At 42.4% G+C, this 17,015-nt stretch overlaps 1 protein-coding gene across 2 annotated transcripts in view; it reads right to left on the bottom strand.

The window, feature by feature from the left end:
- Positions 1–17,015, bottom strand: part of ADAMTS3 (ADAM metallopeptidase with thrombospondin type 1 motif 3) — a 375,923-nt gene that overhangs the window by 352,054 nt on the left and 6,854 nt on the right. For both annotated transcript variants that reach the window (XM_063920099.1, XM_063920100.1), the window contains exon 3: positions 3,163–3,569. In XM_063920099.1, the coding sequence (XP_063776169.1) occupies positions 3,163–3,569 (407 nt within the window). The remainder of the gene's footprint in view (positions 1–3,162; positions 3,570–17,015) is intronic.

Here is a 17,015-nt window from a genome sequence, read left to right as displayed (position 1 = left end):
GTTGAAAAAATCCTACTCACCAAATCCAGTGTAGAGGGCTCCTCGGATAATCCATTTGTAATCCACGTACTTGTAAAAATAAAAAAACGGGACACCCGACCACGAACTGAAAGGGGCCCCATGTTTTCACATGGGACCCCTTTCGCCGAATGCCAGAAACCCCCTCTGACTGATGTCTAAGTGGGTTTCTTCAGCCAATCAGGGAGCGACACGTTGTGGCACCCTCCTGATCGGCTGTGTGCTCCTGTACTGTATGACAGGCGGCACCCGGCAGTGTTACAATGTAGCGCCTATGCGCTCCATTGTAACCAATGGTGGGAACTTTGTGGTCAGCGGTGAGGTCACTTTCGGTCAACCGCTGACTACAAAGTTCCCACCATTGGTTACAATGGAGCGCATAGGCGCTACATTGTATCACTGCCGTGTGCCACCTGTCAGACAGTACAGGAGCACACAGCCAATCAGGAGGGTGCCACAACGTGGCGCTCCCTTTTTGACTGAAGAAACCCACTTAGACATCAGTCAGAGAGGGTTTCTGGCATTCGGGGAAAGGGGTCCCATGTGAAAACATGGGGCCCCTTTCAGTTCGTGGTCGGGTGTCCCGTTTTTTTATTTTTACAAGTACGTGGATTACAAATGGATTATCCGAGGAGCCCTCTACACTGGATTTGGTGAGTAGGATTTTTTCAACAGGTACACCATGGATTCTACTGGAGAAGAGGACCGACCCTCGTGTGAACATAAGGTAAGTATGTGTATATGGTGGTGTGTATGTATGCATTAAAGTTATACTTTCAAGGTGTGTGTGTAATGTCTTTATTGGGGTATTTTTTTAGTAGTAGTACTACAGGTACCAGCGGGCCCGGTTTTCCGCCGCATGCTGGTACTTGTGGTTCTCCAAGTACCAGCTTGCGGGGGAGGCTTGCTGGGACTTGTAGTACTGCTACTAAAAACAATATTCATTACTTTCAACAAAGGCTATCAGCCTCCCATCCGCAGCCCATTGGATGGTGGGGACAGCCTCGGGCTTCACCCCTGGCCCTTGGGTGGCTGGGGGGGGGGGACCCCTTGATTGAAGGGGTCCCCACTCCCCCAGGGTACCCCGGCCAGGGGTGACTAGTTGGATATTTGATGCCACGGCCGCAAGGCACTGTATAAAAGTGACCCCCGGCTGTGGCATTATCTGTCCAGCTAGTGGAGCCCGGTGCTGGTTTCAAAAATACGGGGGACCCCTACGCTTTTTGTCCCCCGTATTTTTGGAACCAGGACCAGGCGCAGAGCCCGGTGCTGGTTGCTTAAATATGGGGGAACCCCTGTCATTTTTTTTCCCATATTTTTGCAACCAGGGCCAGCTCAAAGAGCCCGAGGCTGGTTTGGTTTAGGAGGGGGGACCCCACGCATTTTTTTTTTGTTGAAAAATTATAACATTTCCCACCCCTTCCCACTGAAAAACATGCACGGATCTCATGAATCCGTGCATGCCTATACAAACACGGGATAAAAAAGCAGGTCTGTTTTTTTTAGCACTTTTTCACGATTTGTATTTCATCACGGCAGTGTTTGGCTATTGTCGGCAGTGTTTGTGTTTTGCACTTTTTAGTAAATCCCCGATTTCTACCAAATTGCAGGCGTATTTGACCGATGGTGTATTGATTCATGATTTTTTCCTAGGACTTCCAAAATATTACGAATGCCCTCATCACTGCCGTGATTTTTGCTTAGTAAATTACCGAGATGACACTTTGAAGAAAATACGGCATCTCGGTCAAAATCGGGACCTTAGTAAATATACCCCTCTGTGTCGATATTTACTGTTTCTGCTATCATTCAGATGAATCAACGTCGATGGTCAGTTTGAACAATTTTCTAAATTTTTGTCCACATTTTCATTTGTTTGTGATTTGCATGGCCTTCCAGGACTGTTCATCACTTTCGAAGTCCTCATGACCGTCACTAAATCTTCTGTTCCACTCAAAACACATGTGCAGTGGACATTGAATCTGCACTGTAAGCTTTGGTTAGCAGACAGCAAGATTCGGTCAGCATTTTGTTCAGTTTTACAAAAAAATGTAACACGTTGCTCTGCTTTTGAACAAGGCATTTTTACGACACACGGGGAAAACACAACTTCTTCGAATGCTGTATGACAGCAAACTATCTATGCCAGAGGGGGGGGGGACTTCCAACACCATTTTGAAATAGCCCATGGTCAATGTTCCCCAACTCCCCTTTACCTCATGCAGTATGGCTTAGTTTTTACAAGTACAGTCTGATTAAAAAACAGACATACCTCGTATTATCAATGAGGTCTTCAATCTGACCCAATGTACAAAAAACTAGTTTAAAGTTATTTTACAATTATCATGGTGTTACATATAGAAAGCAATTGTTTAATGTGAAACAGAATATTTTGTTAATATAATTATTATTTTAATCATGTATATATACATTCTGACCCTGCAAAGAAGTAAATTATTGTTTGGGCAGTCTGAGTTTAGGAACAAATGCCTCTGCAATATTTTATTACACCCTTGATATCAAAGAAATTGGTTTTACCACAGATTTTCCATCACAGAAAGGGCAATAGAAAAATAATTGTTATTACAGTTTTAATAACTAGGCCCTATGCAATACCTCTTATAACTTATTGACAATACGAGTATAAGAACTAGATGACAAGAATAAACATGAACATCTGAGCATTAACTCATGAGTAATGCTAGGTACACACATATACAATCCATGGCTCGATCACCCAATATCGGGTGAACAGGCAGATAGATGTGTATGTAGGTCCGTTGCAGGAGCGTTAGCAGATGAACTGCTAAGAGCGTTACTCCAGCGATTGGGATCGGGAGGTCACATCTTATGTGCTGTTTAACATGTGTTGGCCCCACCCGCCGATGCCCTAAAAGTCCATTACACACAGAGCTATTTCTAGTACAGTGTGTAAGGGGCTTGCAGGCGGGTTATAGGGAGTCAAGCTGGGGACACAGCACTCAGCTGATCATGAGCAGTTACTCAATCAGCGGAGTGATTCAGAAGGTGTGTACCCAACGTAATCTGAATCATTTCACAATGTCATGGTTACTGTTCTTCCCTAAGAATCATCACAAGAACTTAAATATAAGGTTAGGAAGGAAAGCAGAAAATTTATCTTACCAGACCATCACAGTTGCTTAATGCAACAGATGCTCCAGGTATATCTGTTATTTCTCCCACGTAAGCACAATTAGTCCACAAAGGTGCTTTTTTCCAGACTTCCTCTGTACTATTTGCAATATGGGTCGTACTTCCAACATAGCTTATGTTGTCAGCATTCACAGGGTCTTCATGCCACTCTACAACAGCGCCTGGAGCAATGAGTCGAGTGTTTGGCTTTAATCTGAGATGAAATTCTCTTCCAAAAGCTGTCACATTGAAGTAGAGAGGTTGGCGACTGTGCGATGTGTCTCTCGCTAGTCTTCTTTTTTGACTAATGGAGAGAACATTGGATAGATGGTGTCCCTCTGCATCAGTGCTTATTGGGGTTATTAGTTCATATTCTCCTAGTTTTGTTCTGCTTAAATCTGAGGAAACAAATAAATACAGAAATAAATAACACTATTATAAAAATATAAACTTGTAATAAAATATAAATTGAAAATAATAATAATAATATTATTAATAATAATAGTGATAAAAAACACTGCAGACATAGATAAAATACAAACTGATAGAAAAATATACATAAATAATAAATAATTGAATTACCCACTAAGACAGAGGTACTGTATGAGCAGAAAGGGCCTGTATAAGACTAGTAAACCACGGTGCACTGAGTTGCAAGCTGCCAAACATACTTGGTTATTGTTTGCCAATCATTAAAATAAATGCCACACTCCATTAGCATATATTTTCTGCCAATGATCCTGAACACTGATTTTTAGCACAAGCTTCTGCAAAATTCCAGTGTCAGTCCCACTAAAAGACTCGGGAATTGAGTGGTGAGGTGTGATCAGCAGGACTGAATGTGTATGAATGGTTGAGGTGTAGTCAGTGGTTCTGCGATTATACCTGCAGGTAGGCAAAACATACTATCCTACAGTTACTCAGACAAAATAGGGATATATTAAGCACTGCATTCTGCCCCTACCAAGACATGCCCCCATTTAGCTTGAAACATGCCTCAATATGTCCAATCAGTGATCACAAATTAGCATTGTACTGATATTGGAGCCAGCTCTGTAGGCACTTGAGCACCCCAATAGTTGTACTGCAACAGTCAATTGTCACGTTTTCAGCCATATTGTGTAACATAAGCATCTCCAAGTTAACTCTGATTGTCCTGATCATCCTCAAACGCAACAGTTAGGAGGTAGGGCTTAAAATAGCTAAGCTAATAGAGAAAAGTGAAAGTACAGTGGCCCTCATTCCGAGTTGATCGGTCGCAAGGCGAATTTAGCAGAGTTACACACGCTAAGCCGCCGCCTACTGGGAGTGAATCTTAGCTTCTTAAAATTGCGACCGATGTATTCGCAATATTGCGATTACTAACTACTTAGCAGTTTCAGAGTAGCTCCAGACTTACTCTGCCTGTGCGATCATTTCAGTGCTTGTCGTTCCTGGTTGACGTCACAAACACACCCAGCGTTCGCCCAGGCACTCCCACCGTTTCTCCGGCCACTCCTGCGTTTTTCCCGGAAACGGTAGCGTTTTCAGCCACACGCCCCTGAAACGCCGTGTTTCCGCCCAGTAACACCCATTTCCTGTCAATCACATTACGATCGCCGGAGCGAAGAAAAAGCCGTGAGTAAAAATACTTTCTTCATAGTAAAGTTACTTGGCGCAGTCGCAGTGCGAACATTGCGCATGCGTACTAAGCGGATTTTCACTGCGATGCGATGAAAAATACCGACCGATCAACTCGGAATGAGGGCCAGTGTACACTAACCTACTCGTTATCATTACTCAGACACATCCTGATATACCTTTTTTATGGAATATGTGGATGGATCATAAATAATAATACTGTGCATTTGGATTACTCATAGGTAGGAGATGTATCAAACCTTCGAGAGAGTTAAAATGGAGAAGTTGCCGATAGCAACCAGTGTCATGTTATAGACTGTGCTAGATACATGATAGCTGGAAGCTGATTTGGGCAACTTCACCATTTTGTCTCTCTGAGAAAATTGTTAAGTTCCTAATGCGGAGTTAGTGTAGTGTATTGTGCATATTTCCACACTGCGCATGCTCCGTCCCTGAGTGTACACAGGTATAAGCATTGCAAAGTCATGTATTTCAAGAGTATTTCCATTTATGACCGGAAGGCACAGTTCAGAGAGGACATGCTTATGCCAACCGTTGGCTATGAGACTGAACCTGATGCAAGTGTGTACTGAAGCTGATAATGATGATGACGATGAGTAGCAAACCAAGCATATGGTTAGGCAATAGTGGACGTATACATCTCTCCATATGGGCAAGTACATGCATTTATTTCCATGAATATACTGTGGGACCATATATGTCTGTTTTTTGTTTTGCATCAAGTCTTAAATATACAGACTTTTCCATCAAACCAGAGATTAAATGTTTTCTTTCTTTTTTTTTTGCCAAAACCGAAGTTATTAGCATCTATTTCGTAAAAAAAAATATACCAACGGTACCCACATTTCCTACTAGTGTAGCCAATCCCAGGATCGGAATTGGCAGGAACCTGACATTTTGACCTAAAAATGGCTGGGATTGAATCCCGGGATTGTAGCTTCCAATCCCCGGATTACGAGATTAGCCAGAGAATGCTTTTCTTTTAATGCCCAGCAGTGCTGATCACCTTCAGCAGATGGCTCATACACTACCCAGCTCCCCCTAACCCCGGCTGTGCAGCTGCGTGGCTGTGTGTGCCTTTCACTTTTTCACTTCTCAGGGCTTAATACATCTTCTTTTAAGTGTGTGAGAGGCTGACCCAGCCAGAGCCCTCAGCTGAGTAGATGCTGTGGGTGGGCGATGAAGGCGGGGAAGCAGAAGCATGGCTGCAGTGCTGGTGATGAGTTTCCCTGAGTCCTCCGTAATCAGGCTATCTGTGTAGTTGATGATTGTGGCTGGACAAGGTGTGTTGGAACTGCCGGAACACAGTTCCACCCTGTTCCGGTCCACTTTAACCCCTGACTGTACCATTATATCGAAGAGGAATTTAAAAGACATATGATTCAACGCAAAACTGCGTATCATTCATTATATATATATATATATATATATATATATAAAATACCTCTCCGGTGACTCTCTTTTTAAAACATTTTATTGCTAAGACTTCCGGCATTGCTGTGATAAGTGGTAATGCCGGATGTTTCACTGTGAAAAGGAGCTTGTTAGTACATTTGTTCCTAATTCTCTATCTATGGGGCAAATGTATTAATTAGTGGTGTGCGGGTCCGGATGTACTTGGTTCTTTTTGCCAAATTTACTGCAAGTTTGAATTTATCTTATTGGATAATCAAAACACATGAGAGCAGATAGCCAATAAGATGCCATTTTGAGATCCGAGTAAATCCGGGTAAGTCCGAACCAGCACATCTCTGGTATTAATGTGGCGCTTTTCTTAGATCTAAAGACATCCTGCATCTCCACTTATCACAGCGATGCAAGATGGCTTGGCAGTGAGTTGTACTAAAAAGAGTTGCCAGAGAGGTGTCACAATAACCTTGATCATGGCTGTATGGCATCAGCCGAGTGATATGGTTGCAAAACTGCCAGATCTCATTGTGGACAGATTGGTCATGCATGCAGACATTGGGAAGTAACAAATAGAGACATCTTCTGAGGTACTTTGTCAGGACAAGTGAAGAAAAGCTCAGCTTTTTAGCACTTAGTTAGGGTATGTGTCATAGGGTCGACATGCATTAGGTCAACAGTCATTAGGTCGCCCACTATTGGTCGACAGTGACTAGGTCGACACCAGAAATAGGTTGACACAGTCATTAGGTCGACATGAACAAGGTCAACATGGAAAAAGGTCGACATGCGTTTTTTTTACTTTTTTTGGTGTAGTTTTCATGGTAAAGTGACGGGGTACCCCAATTAGTGCACAGTGACTCCTCACATGGCTCGCTTCGCTCGCCATGCTTCGGGGCAAGGTGCCTCGCTCTGCTACAGCTGTGCTCGGCACAGGTTACTATTCCCAATCGTAGACCACGTGGATCATAAAGTATGAAAAAATTCAAAAACTGAAAAAGAAATTGTGAAAAACGCATGTTGACCTAGTAAATGTCGACCTAGTGACCATGTCGACCTAATGCATGTTGACCAATAGTGGTCGACATAATGACTGTCAACCTAAGTGTGGTCGACATAATGACCGTATCCCCTTAGTAAGGGCCCCAGCTATGGCAGCAGCGTAATTTACTCAAGCCAAAATCTCTGGTTTCTCCAATGTCAGCCTTTAAACACATTGAGATGCAGTAATAATTATTTTTTTTGCTGAAAAAAATAAAAATGAGATGTTATCACTGCCCAACACTCAGGGCCGACTCGAGGCCACATTTTCTTGGTAAGTGAATATATACTTCCGCGTTCCCCAGTACTTTTGAACGTGCTTACAAATTAAGGAGGTGTGGTCTCATGGAAAAGCCCAGTTCTAGTGCCCCTTATACATTTTGCCCACTGTAGAAATTCCCCTTACACATATTGCCCACTGTAAAAGTGCCCCCTACATATTAATCAATATGCACCCTGTGCAGCCTGGGAGATCAGGGTGGGATCAGATGCTCACCGATCAGGCAGTGCTGTTGGTGCTGCGGCGCTGTGCCGGGCAGCGCACCGCACTACAGTACTATAAAGAATCTCAAAATAAACTACAGCTCCTAGCAGCAAGACAGCAAGGGCTTCTGGGAGTGATAGTTTATTTTGCATGTACAGTATTGTGAAGAATCTAAAAATAAGCTACCGCTCCAAGCAGCCCTTGCTGTCTGGCAGCAATGGCTTCTGGGAGTGGTAGTTTCTTTTGTGTTTCTTCACATTACTGTAGCGGTGTGCGCTGCCGGAGTGGACAGCACTGCCTGCTCGGTGATTCTCCGTGTCTCAGGTAGGCCCAATGTTATACATGTCCCTGGCACAGCTGAGTAAGGCGCCCTCTTCTATGCTGCGCCCTACTCAGCTGCGTACCCAGCATATGCATAGAACAAGCCCTGCCAATACTTATATCCCTATCTGTCTTAGAGGAAGAAGGATCAAGCCTTGTGGCAAAATGCATCAAGCATCACATGCATCCTGACACTCACCACATGCATATCTGTGCTTATTTACACCATATGCATGAAAATTTTAGCAAAGGACAGCTCTTGCTGATAGGACTTCCGAGTTTAGGACCCGGAGTCCTATCTGCACATGCGTGGGCTGCAGTGCGGCCAGCTAGGGGTGCTGGGAGGGATTTCATTGGATACCTCTCAGCAGGGAAGTGAGAAAAAAGTCCTTATGCTTCTATTGGGTAATGCGATGGTGTTGCCCACCGCATCCAAGCCCCGAAATCTATTGCATTCTGGGGCTTGGTGCATATGAGGTAAGCGGCCAAACCTCAGAAAACTGCATTTTCTTAGGTTTGGCTGCATTTTCCATGTTGATGCATCCAGCCCTTGGACAGAAATAAAGTGGAGAAGTTGTCCAAAGTATCAAATCAGGTTCTGTCATTTATCTGGTACAGTGGGGCAGATGTATTAACCTGGAGAAGGCATAAGGAAGTGATAAACCAGTGATATGTGCAAGGTGATAAAGGCACCAGCCAATCAGATCCCATATGTATTACCCCTTTTCCACTTACGATCACGGGTCGCAGCCGGGAGCCTGACACGGGAGCTGCCCCCTGCTGCGACCCGTGCTCGTCCCCTTTCCCATCAGCAGTCACAACCCGGCATATGCCGGGTTGGTGACGCTTCTAGTGACGCGGCAGGGGCGGCGCAGGGAGATCACATGATCTCCCAGCGCCGCCCTTCCATACAGTGTAAACGGGAGCCGTGTCGCATCGACACGGCTCCCGTTTACACTAGAACCCTACCCGGATCATTCCCGTGTCCTACCCAGGTAAATAGCCGGGTAGGATTCACGGGTCACTTGATCCGGGTTGACCCTTTTCCACTTGCCAAAAACACGGGTAAATGCGCGCCCCCGTGCATTTACCCGTGTTTTTTGAGCTAGTGGAAAAGGGGTATAAATTAACTGTTAGTATCTGATTGGCTGGTACCTTTATCACCTTGCCCATATCACTGGTTTATCACTTCCTTATGCCTTCTCTAGGTTAATACATCTGCTCCATTATTTGAAATGACAATCAGAAGCTGGTTGGTTGTTTTGCCCAACTTTTCCACCTTATGTCTCTGCAAGGCTTGATGCGGTACATCTCTACTCCCCTTAACCCATATCTATCTATGTTCTCAAAAGTTTATTCTATTGAAGCATGACGTACATTTATATAAATAACAAATTTTCATTTGCATGTACAATGTAACACTCATCGTGAGCAATTTTCCAGTATATAGTAATAGTGGTTCAATCATACATTTTTTCAATGGTGTTTTCCAAAAGGAAAAAAAGAAAACCAAATGGAATAAAATATAATACAGTAAAATAAAATAGGACAGACCAGAATCCATGCCTGTGTACAGATGAAGCCACACTCATCGTGGCTACATCTGCACTAAACGGGCACTCTCTGGGTGTATATGCTTATTTGTTAATCCATTCATCCATCCATCCCATATACAGTATGTCTATCATGTATTTGAATGCAAGAATACGTCAGAAACATATTAATCAGCATAACATATCAAATTACTGTAAAAATACCTTCAGACAACAACCTTGTTTATAAGTGTAACGTTTTAGTAAAACCATAATGGAAAAAGGACCACTGTAGTACATTAGAAGTATTTACATATATAATTTCGGATGAGATCTAGCTCCTCCTTGAAGATCAGTAAAACCTCAGTTGACTTTCTTAGAGGTTAAATGAGGTCAATTTATTTCTCAGATACTTCTAAATAGACAGGAATATGGCAAAAGTGAGACTTAGGCAGAGTCTACATTTATAATGAAGCCCATTCAGATATTCAACTTTCTGTGGGAAAAGGTGTGCAAGATTATTCCATAATTATGTTTAAAAAAAAAAAAAGTAAAATAACTAAATGGAAAATACATAAATGTAACACATGTATATAACAGCATAAATGTACTATTTCCAAATAAATACTGTAAATACACATTTGCAAACAGCAGACAAACAAAACAGACTGTTAAGATAAATGGCACAGTGGGGGCAGCTGTTACAAAGTCCAAAAGCCAGAGGAGAGCAGAAATACCAGGTCACCCTCCTAAAGCCGGAAGATCTTAGTGTGGGGCTCTTCTGAGGAACCTGTCCCCTGACTGCCCATGTTCAGGGTAGACAGTTGGTCTGCTTTTATAAACGAGGATGTAGCCACATCAGTGGGCCCTCTTCCATATTTTGGTATTTGGCCAGGTGATGAAGTTTGACCTCTGAATTACGGTTGTCCTATTCTTTAGGTATTTATTTAAATATATCTCCTTCTTCTCCAGGTGCTATTTCCAACCTTTCCTGGCAGTATAATAGAATGAGGAGGCAAGTTCACCAGTATCATTGTGGTGTAATAGAAATATGTTCTTTGTCAGTGTCATCCCCTGTTGAGCTTCTCTCTGAGAATACACACCACACCACTGTCTTGGAACTCTTATGTTTTTATTGGTATCTTAGGCCAACTGAATTTTGTTAACATTACAATCTTGATGTGCTACTTTAAGCCAACCAACCTACAGGTGTACAGATGCCTCTGCTGACTAAACAGCCACTAGGCCAATCCTATCAACACAGTGACCCATTATGCTTGTACAGTGTTGGACTGGGTCATGAAGGGCCCACCAGGGAAATGTAGTGATAGGGGGCCACATTTAGGGGTGTGGCCAGTCTCCACAGAGGCTTTAGTAACCATTTTATATATAGTAAATACTGGTAGTGCATCATGATAATGTAACCGATTAATAACAGCAATAAACTGTAGAGAATAAACCAAAGTCGTGTGCACTATAATGTGACATGTTTATAATTCAAGTACATAGTCTGGAACCTGATTCGTAGAGGAGGAGGTGGGCTCTTATGCAGTGGGGCCTACCAGGGGTTTCTCCTGTGCCCCTGTGGGCCAGTCCAACCCTGTGCTTGTATGGAACAGTGTCAAATGCTGTGATGTAACCACTGTGCCTTATGACAGCACCCGGTGGAAGCATGTTACTAATTGTGTATAAATTCTACCTTTAAAACAATATCTGAGCAATTCAGAATGGAATTGTGGAGGTTTGGTATGGGAGATCAATATTCACTGGGGCTGATTTTGAGCTGCACAGTGCTGTGATCACTTTAGTGTCTTTTGTCCTAGTCCTGTCTGAGACTTTAGGCTAATGCTAGTATCAGCCCTTCTCCTGGTGTACAAGTGTGACTGTGCAAGGACTGAGCCACGCACTTTAAGCATCTTTAGAGAGATGCTGAAATCCTCCTTGATGCATCCTGGGCCAGATTAAGGAAAGGGCAACAGGGACAGTCATCCCAGGGCCCCCAAATAGTGCTGTGTGAAGCAGAGGAGTTCCATTCCTCAACAGCTGCCACTGAGGAGGTCCTCCATTTAGAGTCCTTCTTGCGAGATAAGAATGTAAAATTCCGCGAGACAGTCGCGTCTGTTGTCGGTGCGTTGCGCTTTCCCAGCGTCCAGGTACAATGCAGCATCCACTGTGTGTGTGGGTGTTAATGGGGGGGTGCGCTCAGAATTTGACATCGCTCTTACTAGTGATGTAGCAAACAAACAATCGCTCAACTCCATAAATATTGGCAATGCGTACAACTCAAAAATAGGCTCTCAATGTCCAATAAGAAAGTAAGAAAGATGACATACAACCCCTGAGCTAAGTACCAGACATGGGTGTAATGCTACTTACAGCAATTAAACCACACTGGTGTTCTAGTAATCTCCTGACCGAGTCCTGCTGTGGGAATATACAGCACTATAACCATTTATTCTTCTCCTCACTCTGTTCCAACACCAATACACTGGACACTCAGGATAGCAGGAGCCTTTTTTCCAACACTTTCCTATTTTTTTCTTTCAGCCAGCACTGAAATGCCTCTAGTGCGCTGCTACTTTTCACTCCATTCACTCCTACTGCAACCTCCCCTTCTTGCCTCTCTCTTACTACCCACCTTAAGTTCAGTAATTGATCAAGTGACACCTGTCTTGTTGCTTACCAGGCCCTTGGTCAGATTGCTGCACTCTAATGCCCCACACATGCTAAGGAGATTTAATTGTAACAAGAGTAAATACATTGAAAAGCATGTAACAGCCAACAATGTGTTTCTCTAGAAGCATTAGGGGCCTTTTGAAAATTTTGGAATGGGGCCCATAATATTCTAGTTACGTATTTGCCCATTAGTGTATATGGGCATTCCCAATCCATAAAAGCAGTAATGATAAACACAGTATTCCAGTAAAAGCTGCTGTGATATCAGAGGCGATAATCTTCTACAGTAATATAAGTAGCTATTTTTTCCCCCTAAAGGATAAAATGGTCATCGTGCTCTATGAGTCCAGTTATGGTACAAATGAACACTCAATTTTTGTAATAAGTTTTAGATGAGGGTATAATGAATTGTATTTCCTTTCCCAGCATATTTGAGAATAATGTGTTACATCTGAGCTTTTTCCCTACTTTATACTCCCCAATTTTGTAAGATTTCATATGCATACAAGAGACATTTACCTCATGTGTAATCAGTTGCTACAACTACAAGGAGATCATGGATCTATTTGGTAAATGTGACCGTCATCCTCACTAAGTAGCCGAACACACATGAAAAATTACAGTACATGCTACAGTTCAGGAACATTGTGCTCTTTAGGAAAGATGAAGCTGGTGACTGTTTACGGGATTTAGCATCCTGGCTGTTAGGATACCAGCGGTCATGTGATTGACGCCGAACCCCCCTCGAGGATTAGGGTAGGGGACGGGGTAAAAATATTTACCCCCTCCTATGTCAGGATCTTCACAGTTGGGATGCCACTAGCGGCCATGTGACCACTGGGATATCGTATGTATTTCTTAAGGCACTCTTGTTTTAGTGTATACACAATTTGAACTTTATGAGCTGGAAATGTTGTGATTTTTGCGACTTCGCAGCTATGTTTAAAGCGGCAATCAGTTATAGGGTCAGTGTTGCCTTATAACTAATTGGTGCTTTAAGTTTAGCTGCAAACTCGATGAAATTATGCCAGTTCCTTCATCTTGGAACCTATTACATAGCCCACCATAAGTCTACTGAAAGACAATGCAGACACATTCATGTCTGAATTGGTGGATCAATACAATAATACCTTAAAGTCAAGAATAATTATCTTCTTTGAAACTAGATTGGGGACTATCAAATTATTAGATTTTTCTATAAAAGCCTAATAAAACACCATGTTTGTCTACATACTGTAAGACATGATACTCAAAAGGAACCAAGGAAACAAACAGTTTACACAGTAAATGGAGCAAGGTTAATGTTGCAGACATGTCCCATTGTTTAAGGTTTAAAATAACTGGATCCCTACCGATAAGACTAGATATGGGGAAAGTTCTTAAATATGCATAGAATCCAACAAAAAAGAAACAATATGAAAAAAATAGAAAAATAATAAAAAGGCTATTAGATAAGTAATAAAAATAGGGAGCATCTGTCATTTCCCCATTTACTGACACAAATTAGCAGTGAGGTTCTGATGGAGACTTGCTTTTTTTGCTCACACCCCTATATGCTGCGCGCTTAACAGAATCTCCCCAAAAGAGTAATATTTATTGTGACCGCGCATAGTCTTCTTTTGCATCTGAACGGATTGCTCTATCGAGAGCTAAACTTCTTGAACATTTCAGCCTCTTGGCACACTCTGCCATAACTGGTGCCATGCTCCTAGACTGAGGAACAGTTTTTGCACTGATATTTTGTTAACACAGTTTAAGCACAAGGAGCATTTGTTTGGATTGGCATTTCAGAATGAGCGGTCAGCTTGTTTTTACCTTTTGATGTGTACTTAACGCTCTAGGATGTTTGGATAGAGGCCGCTACATAAATGTAGCTCACTGCTCTTGCCCTCACCTTAAAAGTAGCTTGCAGCTCTTGCCCTCACTTGTCTGCATCAAAATACACATGTGCATAACATGTACTATTGGTTGACTTATACTCTACTTATACACTCAATAGATTTCACAAGCTCCTTTCTCTATATACTATGATACCTGCTGTGTTATTGTAAAAGAAAAGAAAAAATTCAAATAGGACCAACTAAAACAGATGTGGCACCAAAGGCAACACTCTGAAAATTATGCCCTTGTGTTCCATCAGACCATTTGCAGAGCATACAACTCAGCTGTGTGTGTAAGCATGGAGTAAAGCACGGACCTAAGACTAACCATTTTTTAGATGTTGTCAGTGGCCACACAATACTAAGAGAGAAGTCAAGTTGAGCTGAATCTAATACCCCTCTCACCCAGAGCTGAGAACCCAGGTTATTGCCAAGGCAAACCGCCACAACCCAGGTCCTGGTTAGTGTAAAAGGGTTGACCAGGGTCTTGTATCTTGGGTCTACCAGGGTTGCAACCAGGGTTATTCCCGGGTCCACCCCAGGTCCGAAGCAGTGTGAAAGGGAGACCCATGTCATTGATGACCCATGTCATTCCTAAAAGGCTGCCGACTGGCAACTCAGGAGCACTTGGAGACGATGTCATCTCTAAGCATCCTGTGTGAGCGGCAACAACCAGGGTCCCGGCGGCAGTGTGACAGGGTAAGTATATCTGAAGCCCCGACTCCAACCCATATTTAGTATCCCAGGTCAGACATGGGTTGAAGCCATGGCTTCAGTCTGAAAGGTGTATAAAACATAGAGCTATGTGCAAATAAACACACAGTAAGATACATAAAAAGTGAATTACTTAATAATCACTTGTGATTCAAACCATTCCACCAGAACAAATGATGTAAAAGCCCACCATGTTCAAGAGTACAACGTCTAATTTCTAGCTATCATTTATCTATCTATCGTCTATAAAATGACAGAAGCAGATTATTTCCCCACTTTATATCTCTCAAAGGTTTCACACATCTTCCCCATTGCATCCAAAATATTGAGAGACTTAGGGGAGATGCATCAAACCTTCTAAAGAGAGGAAAAGTGGACAAGTTGCACATACTGTAGCAACCCATCAGCTTCTACCTAACATTTTAGAGTGTACTTGACAATTACTACCTAGAAGCTGATTGGATGCTATGGACAACTTCCCTCCTTATCGACTTCCCCATTCTTTAGAAGGCTTAATGCGTTTTCTCCTTTGTTTTTAAACTGCAGATAGCCACAGTGCTCTATTTTTAAAACAGTGTTTCTCCATATGTATTATTTGATTATTGCATACAAGACAATTCTACAGAAGTATTGGAGCAGAGCTGACCTCCACCACCTCTGATGCGGTGGAGTATTTTGGTACACAGCAGAGAGGAAAACGCATACTGTACACTGTGTACTAGTGGCTAATCTCATTGCCATGCATGTATCCTGACTTTTACCAGTGCATCTCACACCAAATGGAGGCTATTTTCAAGTTTGGTTTTTAAAAGAACTCATTACGGAATTAACTGATCAACCACTCCAAAATGACTGGAATCATACATCATCTCTGGTGTAATATCATTGGCAGGTCTCGCACAACACACTCTCCTTTACTGTCACTCTGGGGGAATGACCATTGCTCTGGAAGCTGCTGGGCTGCCTTGGCCACTCACGGGCCGGGTTCCATCTGAGCACTGTAAATCACTAGACGACGCAGCTAATGGTGCCGGTGGTTAGGTGGTAGGGGGTACAACATATCGGATACTAATTTCTTAATGATACACTCTACCATCCCGTTACAACCTTACTTGTACCAGTGATGGTGGTACAAGTTCACCACAAACCATTTTCATTATTGACATCTCGGGATAGTAATAAAATATTTTTAAAAATTCAAAATTGTTTTTTATTTGGACTTACAGTTTTGTTGAACAACTGTAACCAGGTTAACCAGACCATGCATGTACATATCCTGATTGTTTGGAGACGGCAGTGCGACTTGTAGGTAAGCAAAGCACCATCCTCAGATGGTGTTTTGTGTTAGGTGACCAGCGACAAAAGCTCCGATTTTCAACACTTAGGATGTTGCCAGAGCGCTTCGCTGCCACAGCTGAGAAGAAGGGGTTATCACCACTTGATACATGGACCCATATTTCTCTTGCTTTGATTCCGAGGGGTCTATGTACTAAGCCTTAGAAAGAGATAAAGTGGACCGAGAAAAAGTTCCAGCCAATCAGCTACTAACTTCCATGTTACAGGCTGTGTTTGATAAATGACAGTTATCGGCTGACTGGTTGAAACTTTCTCTCCTTCTACTTTATCTCTTTCCAAAGCTTAGTACATTATTTCCTTAGTGCTTAATACTGACATTTTCTTTGTATGTTTGTTTTAAATCTGTGGACCTATTAGTACATGAAGTGAGAAAAATAAAACTAAAAGATGTGTAGGTACAGTGGGTTGCAAAGGGGTAAAAAATGTATAAATCAAGCAGTGGAGTAAGAAAGTTGTCCAAAGTGATAATTAACATTAAACTATATAATTATTTCAAGCATTACATTTCGCTATGCCATTAGATCAAGCATTAAATTTCAATAAAGTATTACATTAAAGCTGAAGTGTACACCAAATCATACAAATGGCAAGTAATATGCTCAGCTAGCAAGTGTATGATACACATTGAATCAGCCCTACTGCTTTATATTTTTCCAACTCAATAATGAAGAACTTTAAGAATGTAAGCTCTCACGAGCAGGGCCCTCTTCCCTCATGTGCTTATCCTTTCTTACTTTAATAACATTCAACTGCATCAACTCCAGCAGTCTTCTGCCACCTGATACTTATTCC

The sequence above is a fragment of the Pseudophryne corroboree genome, chromosome 1 (assembly GCF_028390025.1).
Source record: "Pseudophryne corroboree isolate aPseCor3 chromosome 1, aPseCor3.hap2, whole genome shotgun sequence".
Lineage (NCBI taxonomy): Eukaryota > Metazoa > Chordata > Amphibia > Anura > Myobatrachidae > Pseudophryne > Pseudophryne corroboree.
The sequence above is the reverse complement of the archived record's forward strand: the minus strand, read 5'-3'. Positions and strand labels throughout refer to the sequence as shown.